Source organism: Argiope bruennichi, chromosome 4, assembly GCF_947563725.1.
Source record: "Argiope bruennichi chromosome 4, qqArgBrue1.1, whole genome shotgun sequence".
NCBI lineage: Eukaryota > Metazoa > Arthropoda > Arachnida > Araneae > Araneidae > Argiope > Argiope bruennichi.
This window is the reverse complement of record NC_079154.1, coordinates 113,457,739-113,477,479: the sequence shown is the minus strand read 5'-3', so window position 1 is coordinate 113,477,479 and position 19,741 is coordinate 113,457,739. Positions and strand designations below refer to the sequence as shown.

General features: G+C 31.3%; 1 protein-coding gene across 1 annotated transcript in view; it reads right to left on the bottom strand.

The window, feature by feature from the left end:
* Positions 1 to 19,741, bottom strand: part of LOC129966697 (brain-specific angiogenesis inhibitor 1-associated protein 2-like) — a 163,813-nt gene that overhangs the window by 130,219 nt on the left and 13,853 nt on the right. Inside the window, exon 2 of the mRNA XM_056081216.1 lies at positions 499 to 574. Coding sequence (XP_055937191.1) covers positions 499 to 574 — 76 coding nt within the window. The remainder of the gene's footprint in view (positions 1 to 498; positions 575 to 19,741) is intronic.

Below are 19,741 nucleotides of genomic sequence, written 5' to 3'. Positions count from 1 at the left end.
TATATAATTGTTTTAAAATAATCAATACACCGAAATATCAATCCACAACTTACCGCCCTGTAGGCATTTTTAACTCTCAAATAAAAACATCAAAATGATGCACCATCTGGAATGGCTCAAAGTGTTAAATTTTATCCTATGTGCTTTCAAGAACTCCTCTTAACAAGCTCCCAGACTGAGACTGGATTAATGTAAATTTCACTACTTGATATAAATATACAATTTTCTGATTTGACAGTTCGAAGAGAATTCCGTAAAACACTCACAGAAATGAATCCAACCAAACATGTATATAAAATTTTCAATATCTTGGACAGTAATGATAAATGTGCATAATTTATATTCCACATACATTGGCGCAACGGTTAAGGGCGCAATATTTAATTTATAGCTTAAAACAGATGTTCCACCGGACCGAAGAGCACTTAAACGGAGATAAATTAATCCAATAATTCATCAAATACTTTTAGTAAGAGAATAAAGTGTTACATCACTCACCATGAAGAGCTTTCAGATAAGCTTTTCCAGCAGAAATGAGCTGCCTGGCGCATGGATTAAACTTCTCCAAAATATTCTGCAAAAGAAAGAAAAAAATACACTTTCAGAACTCAGGCTGTACATAATGTTCAATCTCTAGTAGGGCGGAGGGGTTATGTAAGGATATATAAATCGATGGGGATTTCCTTTATAGAGATGGGCTATCTTTAAAAGATGAACATGGATTTGCAAACATTATGAGTATTCAGCACATTTTTGACTTAAGCAATTAAAACATACAGAAATTATTTTTTAATGCAAGTCGCAATTACACATGCATGATCTAGTCTGTTTTGTACATTTTCAAAGATAAACGAGGAAAACGATTCCGATTATCTGCTATAATCGGAATCGGTGACCACATTTATCTTTGGAGGTGTATTAGCGTAAATAGCAGCCATTTGAAAAGACAAATAGGAATTGCCGATCTCATAAAATAGGTGAAAACGACATCATTAATAAACCACAAGAGATTATTTAACAAACACTAAACATCCTTTTTGAAATACCTCTTACTCTTGAATGCTGTTTCATTTAAGGGAGAAACACAAAGCAATCGTTTACGGTGTAAGCTCATATTTCACCAAATGCTGCCAAAGTGATTCTACAGTACTTTCGTGTACGTGTCTGAACAATTTAGTTTCAATGTCGGCGATTGATATACTTTATAATGTAAGCAAAGAAGGGTATATTGCGCAATTTACATTTAGATCGAATGAAGGTGGTGTTTCTACATTCTGTCAACTGGCAACAGGCCACCGAGAGGGGAGGGCTATACACACATAGGGTGGCGCAAGATAAGGAAGGTTAAACCAAAAATTGAGAAACGTTCGTATTGTCGAGGTCCCTACATGCTAATACTTTGTTCCATGGTCCTGCACGGCTGTCATAGGCTCCGTTTCGGACTTTAGTTAATTGTTTCTTTTTAGCCAGATTGATATCTATTGAAAGCGTTGTTTCGTTAAATCAGAATTTAAAAAAAACTTCACTTTAATATAAACCGAGGGCTCTTTTAAGATGGATTTCATCGCTTTCAATCGAATTCCAAAGACAAGGACTACACTATGATCTGCATCTCTCATCAAATTTCCACACCACAATAATGACCTTCAGCTTTCGATGAAAAAAGTAGCATGCCCCAAACTAATATCTTTGGTGGGTTCAGACCACAAATTCAGATTTTATCACTAAGCAATTGTAACACCCCTAATGGATTTCGGAAAGAATTTGGATATAGTTGATATGATTTTTATGCCTGAATTTTAATATAAAATTGCAGATTTTTTAAATGGCCTTTTTTTATGATTAAACAAATTCATTTCGCTTCCTAAAAGTAACATAACATTCACCAATATATAAATTTGGGAATTTCCTTATGTTGCCAAATAACAATTTGGAAATTCGACTCAATTTTTTAGTTAATGTTTACAGTGAGCATTTAATAATGCATATTGTCACTTTTTGAAAAAAATTAAGGCAAAAAATTGCACAGTCCATAATGAACTTTTGTGGTTGTATTTCGATGACGGTTTCCAAGTAAATTTAAAGGATTCTTCTTTATTTCCTGTTTAGTAATGTAGAAGACAACAATTTAAAGCTCAATGTGTAAGTTTTAAATAAAAATTAAATATGCCATTTCATTCGTCGCACAAAATCATATTTGCCATTGTAATGTCCTTTGCAACCGGTAATATACAAAATACAGTTTGCACCTATAGTATGTAATGTGGATGTAAAATTACTTTCTACAACTTAAAACCAATAAACAAAGTGAAGCTAAGTGTTGTATAAAAGCTCTGAAAGACGTTTGGAATAAAATTCTAGAATTTAAATTTCATAACCAGAATTCACCGATAAGAGGTATTTCGGCACTAATGTTTCATATCTAATTGGAAATTCACAATCAACAACTAGACTATATAAAGTTTCTATGCAAACGTAATAGCAGCACCGTTCATTTCTTTTGGAAAGAGGAGAAACAATTAGCACTTCTTTGATTACCTGTTGACTTCTGCTTACGATACTCGAACACTGTTTAAGAATATGAAGTGCAATTGCCTCAGCGGTTCTTACGGAATTTAGAAAGTTTAACTCGAGTTAATGTGGTTGGAGCACACGGACTTATAATTAAGAAAACTGGACCACTAAAAGTTAAGAGGGCGAAACAGTATCGATAAAATAACAGAAGTACTTAAAAATACCTTAAGTGAGATAAAGCTATAAAGAAAGTTTTAAATTAGGTGCAATAAATTGTACTCTGGAAAGAGCAAATGCTGCAAGTGGTCTAGGGAAGCCTATTTTGATAAATCAAAGATTATCAACTGTCAGTTTCAGGCTGTATGTCATTCGTTTTGCTGCGTGCAAATTTTTGTTACTTGTGCATAATGAAATTTTGTAAAATACATATTCGGTTCATTCGTTGTAATTATTGAACCCTTTGCGGTTCAGATAACACCAAATTCTTCTGCTTTTTTTTGAGGGGGGGGGGGGGGGAGAGGTCATCCTTTCCCATATTTTCGCCGTGACTGTATGAAATCCGATTTCACTTCTTCGTTAATTTAGTTGCAACTAAATTCATATAGGAAAAGTAATTTTATTATTACATTTTAGATTACTACGAAATACAAAATGATACAATAAGAACAGTAATAAATGACCAGTTACATTTATTGATTACTCTTAAATATGTGCTGCTTTCGTAAACTATTACAGAAAACTTTGAGCAGTTTAATTTTAAAACTAATTATTACCTTAAATGTAATGTAATGCATATGGATTGAAGTTGCTCGAATTCGATACGATAGATTATACACATTTAAGATACAATTTCTATTAATGATTCCAAAACTAACCCATATTCAATTTTAGAATACCTTTTGGCACCGTTATTACTTATTGTAGAAATAAAAGAAGGAATGCCAAATAAAAATTGTCTTTGATTTTCTACTTTCAGATGGCAGACATTCTTGTATTTTTTTTATTTGATTTTTATAAAATATCCTAAAAGTAAAGTAAAGTAAATAATACGATAGTAATGCCACTAAGAATTAAATAAGAACTATTAGAAACGTTTTAGATATTCAAATGAAAGCATTAAATTCGAATATGTTAATGCTCAATCCCCATAAATATTTAAAATTATCACGTGCATTGTAATATATGTACATTCTTCTTTTTAAAAAATATTAAGTATAATGTTTGAACACTTTTATTAAATTTAGCTTATTTCATGATATAAAAATGGAATTTTCAAATCGAATTTTCATTTTCTTCCAAATCTGAAACCTGAAAAGATATTTGAATCAAATGACAATACACAATTTTGATTTTTAGAAATTAAATACTGATTATCAAAAAAAATTACTTTTTAAATTCCACATACTGTTAGTCACTTAATAAAAAAAAATCAACATGTTAGTGGTTTCGAAATTTCGTAATATTTTTGATATTGAATTACTAATTTTATTGAAGACTAAAAAATAGAAAACATAAAAAAAAGTAGTTTTTTTTAATCGCTATTATTAGTACATTTAAAAGTAGAAAATATTTTTGTAAGAATGGCAAAACAAAATCGTAAAAGAATAAGGATGATATAAAAAATCAACCACAATGAATACCAAAGAAAATTTCCTAATATTAATTAAAAGATAAAATGTTTTATAAACATGAATAAAATTCCAATTATTTTTAAATTTTTACAATTTTATTCGGATATCCATATTTTTGATAAAAATGATTTTCTACTTCTTAATTTATTAATATAAGCTAATTTGTAAAAATATTTTATTTTATTAATTCATTTTTAAATCTGGTTTAGAGTAGTAGTTTGAAACTTATAACTTAATTCCATATTATAGCTCAAAGTAAAAACATTGGTATTTCGCTGAAATCCTAACATCAGATATAATATTTAAATAACATATTTCATGTTGAATACACTTAACTGAAAACTAGAAATCACTGTTAAATAGCATACTATTGATACTAAACTTCTCATTTATTAAATTTTGCTTTGTGTAACATTTAAAACAGGTTAAGGCTATCTTATTTTCCCCTAATGGATTTTCAGTTGGTATAAGTTTGAGAACCACAAAGATACATGGCCTGGTGGCTCCTGTGTTTGATTCTGCCACAGAAGCCTCTGCCATCCCTCTTCGTCTCTGTCAGGAATGTCACGCATCCTGGCACTCAACAGGATATTGCTGTCGTTCGTTTTCGAAGAAATCCAATGCTCTCCCCCTCCGCATTCCCTCTGGTCTGTAGCTTTCTTCAGTGAATGCATGCCTTCTGAAGTTTATTATCGTGGGTATACATCCACAGAGGTTTCAAACGCGGCTTTTTGAAATGAAACTTTTCTTTAGATGGTTCAATTTGACTCCTGAAATACATTTTCGATTTTTACTTTTACATATAAACACGCAGAAAGTAGTAAAAAGATTTCGGTCATGAGACTGATGAAATTTTTTGTTTTAACCCGTTCGGAGTTCGAAAAAAACTTTTTTGGAATTATATCTCATTGTTTGGGAATATGATGGCTAAAACAATTATAAACAAAAAAAAATTTGTACCGGCTATTTGAACTAATTCGGTAAGAATTTTTGTATTTCGATTTTAAATTGTTTTCAAATCTTGTATGAAATATTAGAGGGAAATATTAAAGACTGTCCATTCGTTTGTCTTTTTGTTTGTTAAATATCATTTTAAAGTTGTTTTTTTTCATTTCCATAAATCATTTAAACATGTTAACTTGAAATTGTGTCACACTTTGGACCAAGCCTCCAATGGATCGACATCTCTTTTTGTGTAATTCAACGTAACTCAAACACGCAGATTGAGCAAGATAAATGAAACTTGGTATGTGGTCTTGCCATCAACTACATTCAATCTCAGACGTTCAATAAGAAAATGACAAAACGCATACTTGCTTTTGCTCACTAAACTATGAAGCCTAAAACGTGTCATATGGTTTAAATATCTTCAAAAGTCGATGAGAGAACACGTACCTGATGTTAAATATCATTTTAACGCATTTTTTCATTTTAATCATTTTCCTTTGATCATATCTTGCAAAAATATTTGCGAGTTGAAAAGTTGATTTTCGATGGTTGATATTCAAAAAAACAGTTATAACAGCATTAACATAAAAGTCTATGAATCATTTAGTTTGTTGCGATGCAATGGTTTCTAGTTATATAAATTTACTTTTTTTTCTTGCATAGCTCCGAATAAAAAAAGAATCCACAATTCTCTGTTGATTTTTTTTAATTAATATTTTATAATAAAATCCTCTTGCAATAATATTGTTTGCATCTAATATATAATTTTGCTTGTAATAATATAAAAACACATTTATAATTGAAAATACATTGTTACAAATATTAATGACAATAATTTTAGGACACCAAACTAATGTAATTTCCAAAAACGTCACATTCGGAAGCATACTTTTAACGATTGCTAAAAAACAAATGTGACTTCAATAAATTGCATTATTTCTCTTCTATAAATCGGGCTTAATTCGGTCAAAAAAAATTTAAATTAAAGTCATAATTGTATATTGAATTTTACATATTTTAAAGTAAAATTGGAAAACATTATTTATAGATAGTATCCTTTGAATATTGAGACCTTATTTTCCCACGAGTTCTGTTACAATTTTTCAGAAAATTTGAGAAGTTAATATTGCTTGTTTTCTTCTTATCGTTCTTATTGAAAAATCCTCAAAAAAAATCATACACTCAAATATATATAATGTAATAACTCATTAATATTTAAATAAAATTACAAAGCACACAAAAATTTTAGATTTAAAAATTGTAAAAAATAATCTGCTCTTAAAGTAAGGAAAAATGTATGGTAAGAAGAGCCAGCCGCAAAAGTAACTTCTCTTCTAAAAGAAATTAAACAAATTCTTTTCCAAATAGCTTTTTTTTTTGAAAGCCTTCAATTTATTTTAAAAGAGGGAATCATGCCGGAACTTTTCATTCAAGCATCTCAGGAAATATGTTCCTAGAGTGAAACTGTTCAATTTTTCATGACTCTTTTGACTGAAAACATTACTTTTTAGTGACGAAATTTTGTAAAAATTAGCATTTCTTTTAATTAAACAAAAAAAAAAGTGTACAAGTGCGTGAGAAATAGAAGACATGACTCATTTCCGGAATAATTGAATTGATTTCTTCAACCAATATTTCATTTGAAGTTATATGAACGTTGAAAGAATCTATATAAAGATAATTTTTTTGTTTCTATGAATTACTAGCCCCAAATACACACTGAATCCTTGGTGGCAACATATTGGAAATACAAATACTTTATTTATCCCTCTCGGAATATTTCCTACCCCCCTTACAAAATCGGCTAAATATCAAAAAGCATGTAACGAGGGAAAATAAATAGCACTCATTAATATATATATACCTTGTCTTTCTAGATGATATATGATTTTGTAATTGTAACGCTGTTGCATGAACCCTTTGACATATACATTTTTAATACCTCCTGAGTTTTAGATAAGATTTCATATTTAGTGCTCTGATTTGTTATTCCGACCCATATAAGAATACACATAAAATATAAACATGTATAGTTTTATCTATACTATCTATATCTATATTTTTTGTATAGAATGTGAGAATACTTCTTGTAAAAGAATGTTTTTGTTGCAGTGCTTCTAGAAGAAAGAAACAGGTGAATGGGTTGGAGACATTCTCTCCCATTTTTCTTATGAATGCCAATTATTATGCCAATGGCATGCAGTCATAAGCGTTCAGTATATTCGCAGATTCAAAATCCACCGTAATGTAACACTATCACAGTTTGTATTTATAATATTCTCTCAGGAAATTTATTGAAAATTACAAAATCGCTTGGCAAACAACATATAATGTATGAGACAAGAATATAGACAAGAACATGAAAGTGAAAAAAGACCTAGAAAGGAAAATCCTAGCAGGCATCTTCCTTATCCGGTGGTGCATTTTATCAGTATAGATAAAAACATGCCCGAATTAATGCAGAATCGGTGAATGGCGGATTTAAAAAGTGCAATATGGACTTATAATTATTACTTTTACGAGTTTAATGTTGACATATGTTAAATTCTGTGCTGTCTTGTATTCGTAAAGCATTCGTGATGTTGTAATAAAATAATTAGAAAAATGTTAGGTAATCGGTTATTGAAAATACAAAAGGAACATACAAGATTTGAAAATCTATATTTGACATAATATATCTTCAGAAAATGTAGAAATGGTTACATCTGTCGTGTTATAAAGGTCTCAATATATTTGGAGGACTTGATTCGGAATTTCAAATCGGTCTTCTCATCGGAATCAAATCGGAATTTCAGATCTTCAACACGGTGAAGCATATTTCGCATGATTACATTTTCACCTGTAAAAGTTAATGGTTGCGCAGAAGCTCAAAGAATCGGATCATCAAAACACTCTAAAGGAATTTTACATAAATGTCTAAAATTAGACATAAACAAAAATGGGTATCATTAGCAAGATGGGATTTTCAATGCCTGAATACCATTACTGCAATACTCGAATCACGAATCTGTTTAAAGAAGAACCATTCTCAAGTTCCGATGAAGTACAGCAACGAAGGCGATTTAATTTAAATTAATATCTTTGTATAAAAAAGGGCAAGAATAAAAAAGGGCAAAGGATAGTGATTTCGAAAAACACTAAATAAACAAGTTCAATACATATTCATTCTTCAGTAAAAAGATAAGATCAGGCACTTTTTAAACACGTTCGTATATTCTTTTCATCAATCAAAAACTTATATCGGAGCATTATAAACTCCACTCATTTGTCATAGATGCATGCTCTCGAAATCCTTGACGGCTGTAACAAAAACTTGCTTTAAGCCAGAATTTAATTAAATAATGTAAAATGCATAAAATGAGGTTCACGACAATATAATAACGACAAAGAAATAAGAAACTTTATATTGGTTTTTTTGGTACTTAAATGCTTTATGTGCAAGAATTTAGGAGATGAAAGTACATATATTTAATCACATTCGTCTAGAATTTAACATAACAAATAGGAAACAAGGAGCAGCAAGTATGGTAAACAATATCGATTAAACAAGAAAAAGGCATATTTGTCTATTCTTTAATAGAAATAGAAACTATGGTGAAGCTTATATTGTACTTTAACACAGCAACTGTATTTTTCTACTCTTCAATTTCTGCATTAACTTCCACAATTTAACTGATTTTGGGATTAGCTCCGTCGTATCTTTTCCCCCCTTAGCCGATTAAGTCTAAAAATTTATTTAGATTTATAATATTTGTACTAGTATAAAATTCCACTCTCCGTTGCATTATTTGAGTTAACGCGTTCACATAAGGGCATTCACAATCAATTTGCAAATGAATAAATAACTACAATTCTGCTCATCATACAAAACACCAAATTTCATCCGTCTTGTTTAGTCCGTTTTTGAGTTTTCATAGTCACAAATATACGTAGTTTCAAAGACGCTTTTTTATCGAAATTATAGCGAATTAAAATATGAAAATTCATTAAAATTTCGGAATCGAGTCTTTTTTTTTAATACTACACTAATTTTTGTATTACACTAATGTATATATAAAAATCAAAGTCAAATTGAATTTTAACACGTTTATATCCAAAGATTAAATCAAAAAGACAAAAGCCAGTTCAAGAAACACTTTCGGAACAAGCTATTTAGAGATTTTAATTTAGTAACTTTACGTCATCAAGCTAATTTCTTAAGGCGATGCCAATGTCATAAAGATTGATCTTCCTGTTAATAAGACCAAAAATTAAGCCCTTGTTAGAAGCTTCACTTCAAGAATCCAGCCCTTGATTAATGTGCTCCCGTTTTAATTCTTAGCCGAAGCCCCCCCTACAGCGACAACCCACTCCATTTCATCAAACACCAATCTTTTGCCTTTAATTACACGTTTCCCGGTCTTCCATTTTTTCCCGCCAAAACAACTGCCATTTCCTATTTTCACCTAGCAGAAAAGTGAAAATGCGAACAACCCCTGGGAATATCCGAATGGTTGCGCGAAAAAGAACAGGCAAAAACATAACATGCCGGCAGCTCGTCCAAACTTCGTTACTCACTGACAAAAGAGGGGGGATAATAATAATATATGACCAGTGGCCCCTGACCTTTTACTCGCCAGCGCACCCCCTTGCTGATCCGGAAGCGTTAATACTAATTACTTTTGTGTTCCCCGTTGTCATTTGGCGAGGGATTAAGACGTCGACTTTAATTGAAGTAAATAGGTGGACTGCCGAGAGGGGATTTATTTCAGCAGAACATTGAGTTAGGAACGGCGGGGTGAAGGCGATTTTTAACAGGAAAGTCGCCGAAACCGCAGCTTCGCCCTGTGCGGTTGATGATGGCAATTTGACTGAGTTAATTTAAGATTGTGAACAAGAGCGATTTGTAAGTGCTTCGTTGCTGCACGGTTTGCAGTGAAGATTTGTCTATCCCGTATCTGGAAGTTGTGTTAAAGGTCGAGTATCTCAATATATTATATTATTATTATGCCAGTTCAACTACAATATTTTACCCATAAAAACCAATAATTGCAATAATCTGTTTTAAACCAAGATAACGATTTTTAGGTAGATTCGTGTAGGAAGACTACCTATTGCAATGGTCCACATCACAAGACTTAGGGAAAATTTCCGCTGATCTTCACCTATCATGGTCCCTAGAACACAAAACCACCCTTCGTTCAAAAGTTTATATATGTAAATATATAATTTTTAAAGTAGAGTCGTGGCCGAGGAGAAAGATATCGCATTCAAATTTTTAAACTTCGCCTTGATTCCATCCCGGGAGGCATAATTTATGTACAGGCAGAAACGACGAGAACATCAAAACAGAACAACACAAGAGCGAAAAGAGAAAAAAATCTAATGAAAAATTTATCTCCATGATTATATACTGTGAGATTTTGATAAGGATTTCTTTACACGTGTCAATTTAGGTAAGGGAAAATTAGGTATCTTTTAAAAGAATTTGTTTGATAAATTTTTGTCCCTCTACTCTGAGTGTGGGAACTTGTTTATCTCGGCAATTTTATAGAGCTACTGTTGCATTAATTAAATAAAAAAGGTGGAATTGGATCAGAAAATAAGAGAGTATTTTAGAATGAAATTAATATGGGCTGAATAAAGATAAAACTTTGGAAATTATATATTGTTAGAAATGTGAAAATCTGGGATGAGTTCCTAAATGGCCCATCTAGCTCAAAGAGGGTGGAAATGGTGGGTGGTTGAAATTTTCATTTCGCTATAACTTTCTTAATATTGAAGACAGAAAAATAAATCCAATCAGCCAAATTAGCACCTCGTTAAGACGAACAACTTTTATATTTAAAGTTTTTCGATAATTTTTCAAGCCTTAATTTTGACTGTTTCAAATTCAAAAATTTATGTCGCTAGATAGTACCCGAGATGTAAGGGCATTCAGCTTGCCGAAAGGAATTTTTGTAATTGGTATAGTCAGACGATCAGACATAAGATTAAATATGTAAAAGTATCAGGCACACAAAATTGATACAGAATAAGAGTATCAGGTACTCAGTATCAGTTTTGAGATTCAATTACTTATCTCCTCGACCCTATTCGTTTAAGATTTGGAGATATATGAATCTGATACATATTGTACGATGTATATAGATGCATATTGCCATCTTCGTCATTTTATCTCGGTGATCCTATGAGTACGTGCGACATATGTTTTTAATTATATGCATATATTTTTCATCCCTAACCATTAATATTCTTTAGACCATGTAACGATGCACATACCATTGAAAAATCCCTACATTATGTCATATATGAAAAAGATTGTTTATGGAATTTTTAAAATCTTTAATTTGCTTATTTGAGGGAAGTGTCACGGAGTGCTTGCATACAAGGTTCTTAACCTCCGTACACAACAGATGAACAGAATAAAGGCATGATAATAAGTTTGCTCAATAAGTGGTTGTGCAAGATAAATTTTGGATTTACTAATTAAATGGCAAGACTTGAGTGTTAGTACACTTTATGTATTACCTGTATGCAATTGGCGATGAGTCATTGGCTCCAATTAACATATCTTTGGAGCTTTTTATTTTAGTGATTAACTACTGTCATGCGGTAACACAAAGTAAAAATAAAAAACAAAACAAAAACTTTTTTTGAGAAAATAAAAGTGCGTCTTTTTTTTTTTTTTTTTGTATAACCTGCATATGTTTCAGAATTTTATGGATACTTTTTATTAAGGAAAAATAGTTGATATTGAAGTTTTCAGCATTAACAGTTCATTCTCAGATTGTCATTGCGCGTGTTTTTCTCGAAAATGTAAGCATACGCAAATGAATAGCATTAAATGAAAGCACGCCAATTAATTCAGTAAAAAAATGATTAATTGCTGTTATTTACTTCCACTGTCTTAGATAGTGATTAAGAGAGAGATTATCATTTGAATATCCATAATTCAATTCATATTTCTCATTCAGTGAAAATAATAGGCGGATTTTTAAAATTCAAAATACACTTGCTAGTAGCCGGCGTCCTGGTTTAGAGGTAGCGCGTCTTCCCCGTGATTTGGGCGTCCCGGGTTCGGGTTCGAGTTCGAGTTCAGCTATGCTTGTTCTTCCCCTGTGTTCTATCTGTGAGGTATGCCCCCCCCCCCCCTGTAAAAAGGGGTCGTGCAAGCGAGTATGTGAGTGTCATCTTCATATGAGCTAGAAGTCAGGGGTCTTTACTCTCAGAAGCTACTGAATTTCTCTTCCATGGTAACGCGGACACATCACTTGTTAGTAACATTAACAAGTGCATCTTGCATTTTAAAGAGAGCATAACAGATGACACAAATTATGCTTCTTGCTGCATTGTATAATCTCAAACAAGATCCTTTGGAGAACCAATTAATCTGGACCCTTTCTGAACTAGGCTATTTATAATCAAATTATCTATAAATTACATATTTATAAACACTTTAGTCTTGCTTTATGTTATAAATATGGAATTTTGAAATCTATTTTTTCACTTGCTCCCTGATGTGCTAGCTAAATTATATATATTTAAGTCCAGTTTTGAAAACAATCATGATCAGATGACGAGGATGCCATCTAAGCTGGCATTTCTCCATTATTTTTATAACCAAAGAACGACCTTTGTCTCCGATGGATTCAGCGTCACCAGACCTACTTAACGTCAGTTCTTAGAATTGGGTTTCGAACTTGGTGCCCTTCCGGCCTTATCACCAGATTCTCTGATATGTGAAATTTGGCATTTTGAGCAATTGCATATGCTGATTAATAATTTAAGAATTAACTATCCATAAATTAAAAAAATAAAGGAATCACTAAAATTATTTTAATTAATACAGTACTTGTGGCGCCACCTGATAATGGATTTAATAAAAATTTATATCAAGATTGAAAAGTGGAAAATTACTAAAAATAAAAGTATGTAATAAAAGATAATTTTTAATTAAATTTATCTGATTCAAAAAATATGTAATGGGTGTTGTCCGATTTTTAAAATTAACATTAGATTTCTTAAAAATGAAAAAAAAAGTAAATATAATATTTTATTATATTTTCAAATCGTTTCGGTCTTTCATATTTCTTCTGTTCCTGGAATAGAAGAAACCAAGAAGATAGATTTTGCTTCCGTTGTCTTTTTCTTCGACAGGTGGCATCTGAGTCAACACAGCTGGGCGGCAATCACACAATCTTGTTGACGTACGGGAGATGCACGGCAACTGGTCAACTAACGACACACGAAAAACACAAAATTCTTGAGACTGATTTCGATGACAGAAACATCGAGTGTCGGGTATCGCTTGAAGCTGAATTCAGATACGAGGAAACTGATTAATTTTCCCTCATGCAATCATTGGCGCAACACACAAAAAATATTAAAATGTCTTTTTTTCACCAAATTTTTTTTCATTAAAAAAACTTCCATGTAAGATTTAAGGGATAAAAATATATCATTTCGATAGAAATCGTTTGATTGCCAAAATTTTATGTAAAGCTCGAAAAATTAGATACAATTTATTACAAAATTCTACAAAATGACAAAAAGAAAATGCGATTAATTAATTAATTTATTTATTTATTTATTTTTTTTTTTTTTGAATTTTTACTAAAGCAAGAGGTTTTCGCAAAAATAAACTAGTGATTTAAATAAAAAATAAACTAAAAGTTAGCACAAATCATTTGCTTAAACGATTGCACTGGGATAATAATAGCGTCGTCAGATGAAAATTGATAGCATTGGATAAAACCAGGAAATAGAATACTGAACTTTATTTTCCAAAATAATGAGACCAACCCCGGAAGAAAAATGATGCTTAATGACGATGCTATTTTAAGAGTTTTCAACATCAACTTTTGATATGATATCGTGTGAGTTTGTGTTCAGGGTGGTTCAAATACGACCTGACGCACTTGGAGGGTGGATCAGGTATAGAGAAATAAAAGACTTATTTTCTCATTACTGAAATATAAAAATAGAAAGAAGGTATTGTGGTCATTAAAAACATCGAATTCTAGATTTTGACGAATCTTCCAATTTCCGACCCCCTAGAATCCGAAAAATACATTTTCGAAATCTTGTCTGTCTGTGAACACGATAACTGAAAATCGCTTTCAGCTAGATAGATGAAATTTGGTATATGGTTTTCATACTTAATTTGCATATTTCGACCAAAAAACGAATTCCATTCAGAATATAATTACAAATGTAAAGAGCTAGATGGTACAGTTGGTACACAGATTATTATCTATGGATTAACTGTATATGTTGATTAAGAGTTGGTACGCAGGTTTATTATCTAAAATGTAGATTCATATCAAATTGGGAGATAAATCTGTCAAAGGGTTGACACTTTTCCATGCACGTAAGGGCATTCATTCAAAAACGTAATGGTTCAAATAAAAAGGAATTTAATATGCAATTTTGAGATGTATGTAATTATGACAAATGTTGATTTTAACCAGTCAGCAAAAGCTGTCGATAATACATATGCGATATTCGGGTACCAGTGTCAGCAATTAATAGCCCCCCTCCCACACAAAAAAAGTAACAAGTTCAGAGTAGTTTAGCTATATGATTTAAATTCTGGTTGAATCGGGATATACTTTTCACTCCGGGATAGAGAGACCCATATAAAGTAGGATGTTTAAACCATCTGAAGTCTATAGTATATATACCGGTCCGCCATATATCTATTTTAAGAATTTGCTTCCGGTGGCATCCGCAGAAATTCAAGGATATACTCGTAACTTGATAAGTTTATTTGGAGTTGAAATTTTCATTAGCTAAATTCAAGCAAAAGATTCTTTATATTTGCTGCTATACAAATTACGAATATGAACTTTTACTTCATATATTATATGTAATATTTTTCGAATCCTGTCGGCTAAATAATATGTAATATATTTTTGGTTTAAGTAGAATGCAGGTTCGAAGCAGTAAAGAGACTTTGTAGTTTTACTTTCGTTTTTATTCTCTTTCGAGAGGCAAACCTGATTATTTACAAGAAGGCGCAGCGCGGCACAAAGGCAGAAGGCAAAAAGGAAAAAGGGCCGAACAAATGATCACTAGTTTTATATAACATAGGATTTCTAGCCATTCGCCAATTCAATACACGTGGTGACCGTTGGCATTTTTTCAAGGGCACAGAAAATATCACTTTCATTTGATACGTAGTACTGATGGCGCATTATTTTTACAAAGGAATTAATTAAACCGAAAGTGGAATTGGATCACGAAATAAGAGATTATTTTAGAATGAAGTTACAATGGGCTAAATTAAGATAAAATCTTGGAAATTAATTTGGATTAAATTAAGAGTTTAAAATATCATTATATATATATATATATATGTTATTACACACACACACACACACACACACACACATTATATATATATATTACTCATACTACTTTAACCCTTAGCACTCGGTAAAGTAATTCGATGTATAATTTTTCACCTGATACAATGATTTTATTGCTCTGAAAAATAAAAATACATAAATGTTTTAAGTCGAATTTCTTCGAAAAATTAATTTACATATTTTTACCATTCCATAAGCGTTTTTAACAATAAAAATAGAAAAATAAATAAATAAATAAAACGTCAAAATGATGCACCGTCTTGAATGATGAGTAAGAGTCACCATCTGAGTGCAAAGGGTTAATTCACTATAAAACGAAACAAGAAAATCGTATTTAACAAAGAATATCATGATTTTTTTTTAATTTATATACTTTCTCTATACGATATTAATGGAGTTCGACCTTGAAATGAATGACGAATCTCTCTGAATCGTAAAAACATATTTTTGGCGTTACTTTTTGTCTATTATTCTGTCTGTCAACAAGAAAATTCAAAAATGATTTGAGCTAGGTGGTTAAAATTTAGTATCAGATATTCAAGTCAGAATTGTAGATTTTTATCAAATTTCGAACGATATGGATTAAGAGGAAGTATATCTGGCTATCACAGTACAGGTTAAAGAGATAATTATAAAACAAAAGAACTAGATGGATGGAATTTGATATAGAGAATTCATTTATAAAATTTTGAACCAAGTCAAATCAAAAGGTTGATTGATTTTCAGTTTGTACATTCTCAAGCTTTTTACGTGATAACCCAATACGCAACGACCTAAATGAATGAAATTCTGTATGTGATCTGTGAATAAAACTAATTTTGAATCGAATTTTGATTTTAATCGATCGAAAGAAACGGCGACCAAAATATATTTGATTTTAATGCATATTGTGATTAGCCGTATGTCAGCAATTCATCACCAAATATCATACGCTAAAATCACACTAAGAACCAAATTTCCATAACGCCAATACCATGCAGTTAATAATAAAATCGGTTTTCTTTGCATTACAGCAAAGTATAAAACTCTCGTAAATGAAAATAAAAATTTCGATACTCGCGGCGTTCATAGTTTTGCTCAAAAATCATAATTTTATGTGAGAGGGTGGTGTAGTGAAAGCTTATAAGCCAGTTAACAGCTACGCTACACGAGCAATTGCTTTTGTATTGTGGTCATGTTACTCGACTGCGAACCACAATGTCCCAGATTCTATCCTCGTTCAATTCAACATGCCACAGGGGTAATACCTTTATTGGAGAATATAGAAGAAACATTTGAGTAGATGACTACCTGTGATTGGAATTGCGATTTGTTTGAGTGTCAATAAGTGAATGGAATAACTGAAAAACGCAAGATAATTTCAGGCATGAAATCAAGTATGAGACTTCACTGAATTTACTGATTTCCAAACAATTTTGAACGAAATCCATCAATGAGAAGTCAGTTTGTTCGTTCTTCCATGTCTATGGGAGCATAATTCAAAAATGCAAAGAGCTAGACGGGTGAAATTTTGCATTCAAATTTAATATTAAAATTTTGTCAAGTTTTTAACAGAGATCTTTATCAGAATAGATAAATATCTGATATTAGGTAAATTAAATTTTTTTTATCAAATCTGCCTAATGAAATTTAGTATATTTCTAATTCTGATAGCAATATTAAAAATCTGCATCAAAATTTGGACCTAGTTTATAGGAAAGGAAACACCCCACTTTCTGCACATATTATATAGTAGAAAACACTCATATCATGTTATATATTTTTAATAGCTTAAACTCTTAGTATTTTATATACAACTACTTCCTTGAAAATATCAAATTTATTGATATAAAATTCAGCGTTATAATGTTGAATGAATTCGCGAACTTTAACAACACTAATATAAAAACTAAGCTATTTCACAGAAAAGTTTTGAAAACAAAAAAGTTATAGCAATTTCCTCTGAAATTCCACTCGAAAATTCAAGTAATATTCCCAAAATTTTTATTAATATTGAAGTCGAAATCAATATTTTTATAATACAAAAGGCAACATCCAACTAAAATAAAAAATGAAATAAAAAAGGTTGCATTCTGTCCAATGTTTTCATAAATACTGTATCCACTTCCAGGAACTTACGGCTTCAATAACCGATATTACCGAACCACTCGGGGCTTACAATCCATTACAAGAAGAACGGCTAACCCAAGCAAATATTGATTATTTATTCAGTTTCTTCAACGTCGCTTAATAATGAACTCAGGGTCCACTATCTACTCTGATAACTATTTCAATCTTTGCGATTTATTTTTATTATTTTCCCTTACTTACAGTTAAGATTAACGGAATCGATCATTTTAGTTTTTCTGAGATAAGGGTTGGGCATTATTAAAGATTCGGGAACTCTGGATTTTTATAAGCCGAAATATAAGATCAGAATATAAATGGTAATGATATCCATTATTATGAAATATCTAGCCCACAATCTTTTGATCAACAAAGAAAAAAAAAGATTTTAATTTCGCTAAGAAATAATGTTCATATTTTTTGGTGTATCGAAAACTTTTGCTTCTATTGTTCGTTTCAGGAACTCCAGACAATCTCTTTTGGATCATTCTACTTGGCAGACGGGAGATGTGCAGCAAGAGGAGTGCATTTTTGGAATTCTTTGTAATGCCTTGATTTTCGTTCTGATATATGCATTTTCTTTCATCTCCCCTCCCCCTCCGTTTTTCATTATGAACCGTAATATTTTATTTTAATTCGATATTTTTGTAATTATTATTTATATAGTATGTTAAGGTTTATTACAGTTGTTACAGCTAATAAGTATAAACATGTAAACATAATAAGTAAAAATAAGTACAAACATATTCTCCACCATATTCCTTGTCGACTAATTTGTGTGAAACCAACCCTCTTAGCGCATGCGCAAAAGCGCGGACGGTTTCAGTGTCTGAGAATAGGCAATACATACTTTTAATTTCTTTTCCAATTTATTTAACCCTTTCTAGGGCCGTGGGAAGTATGCTTCCCACCAAATTTATCAATCTTTGTATGAAATTATGTAGGTTGGCATCAGTTCTGACAAATTTTTGTAGAAAGACAAACATAGATGCTTCAGTTCTTTATCTTACACAAAACGATGTGTCTTGATTTGTTAATTATTAATGAACCAAATTAATTAATCAAATTAAATTTATCTAATAAGCCAAATGAATCCCTTTTCTTATTCTAATTTCAAGCCTAAAAATATTTAAACATAATGACTAAAAAAAATGGCCCTTTAAAGGGTTAAATTAAAATTGCTTTAAATACATTGATTATCTGGAAGAATTTGTAATAAAAAAAAATAGAAAAGAGATTGGACGCAGCAAGTTTTACTATATTTGACGAAGAGTTATGACTGAAATTCATTTACTTTGGTAACAAAGGGAATTATTATTCATCTCTATTCATCCAGTATCTGAGAAGAGGAGGGGATAGACAGTTCACCAATCACTTCATGTTCAGAAAGAAATCCAGTGGGTTTAAGTCGGGGAACCATGGACGGTCCAGACATATCCACCAGATTCTTATATTTCAGCTGCAGCCATGAGATTTTTTCCCCTAATAACAAGCAGTATACATTTTGATTCACTTAACAGGATGAAAGTACTCAAGCGCTATAAGAAGTGGTTATGATTCCTCCCCCCCCCCTTTCTACGAGATTGTTCAAAATATGATACAAATCTACAAATTTGCTGTAAAATTCATAATTCGAATTCCATTCGTCTAACTCAAAGCGTTGCTGAGTTGTGTTCAAACAGACTGACAGACAAATAAACATAACTCTCAAAAATTTTTGGAACTGAAGGAGGTCTGGATTGCATAGAATCGTCACAACCTCAAATTCGATTTTTTTTTTTTTTTCTTTTTGACAATTTCAATATTCTTCCTTTGTATATTTCGTACCCTCGAAAGTTAAAAACGTCGTTTTTTCAAATGGAATGAAAAATATTACAAATTTGAAGATTCTTATTTGTCATCTAAGAAGCTAAAAAAAAAAAAAAAAAAAAGGCTAGCAAGGTCGTATTTCTGAACATTTCTGGATTAGTGTAAACATATTACTGCAGTCAGCCTGTATATTCGCTTCTTCCTCTTCAATTATTTCATTTTCTTTATGATCAAAAAAGTGTTGCTTCCCATTTCGGGCATGCGCCATCTACCAGATCAAATTAACAATTCATAGAATATTATTAGAATGGTTTGTGGATTATGTGTCATTTTGTGTGTCGAATTGTAGCGCCTTTAAATGTTTTCGATTTCGCAGTTTCC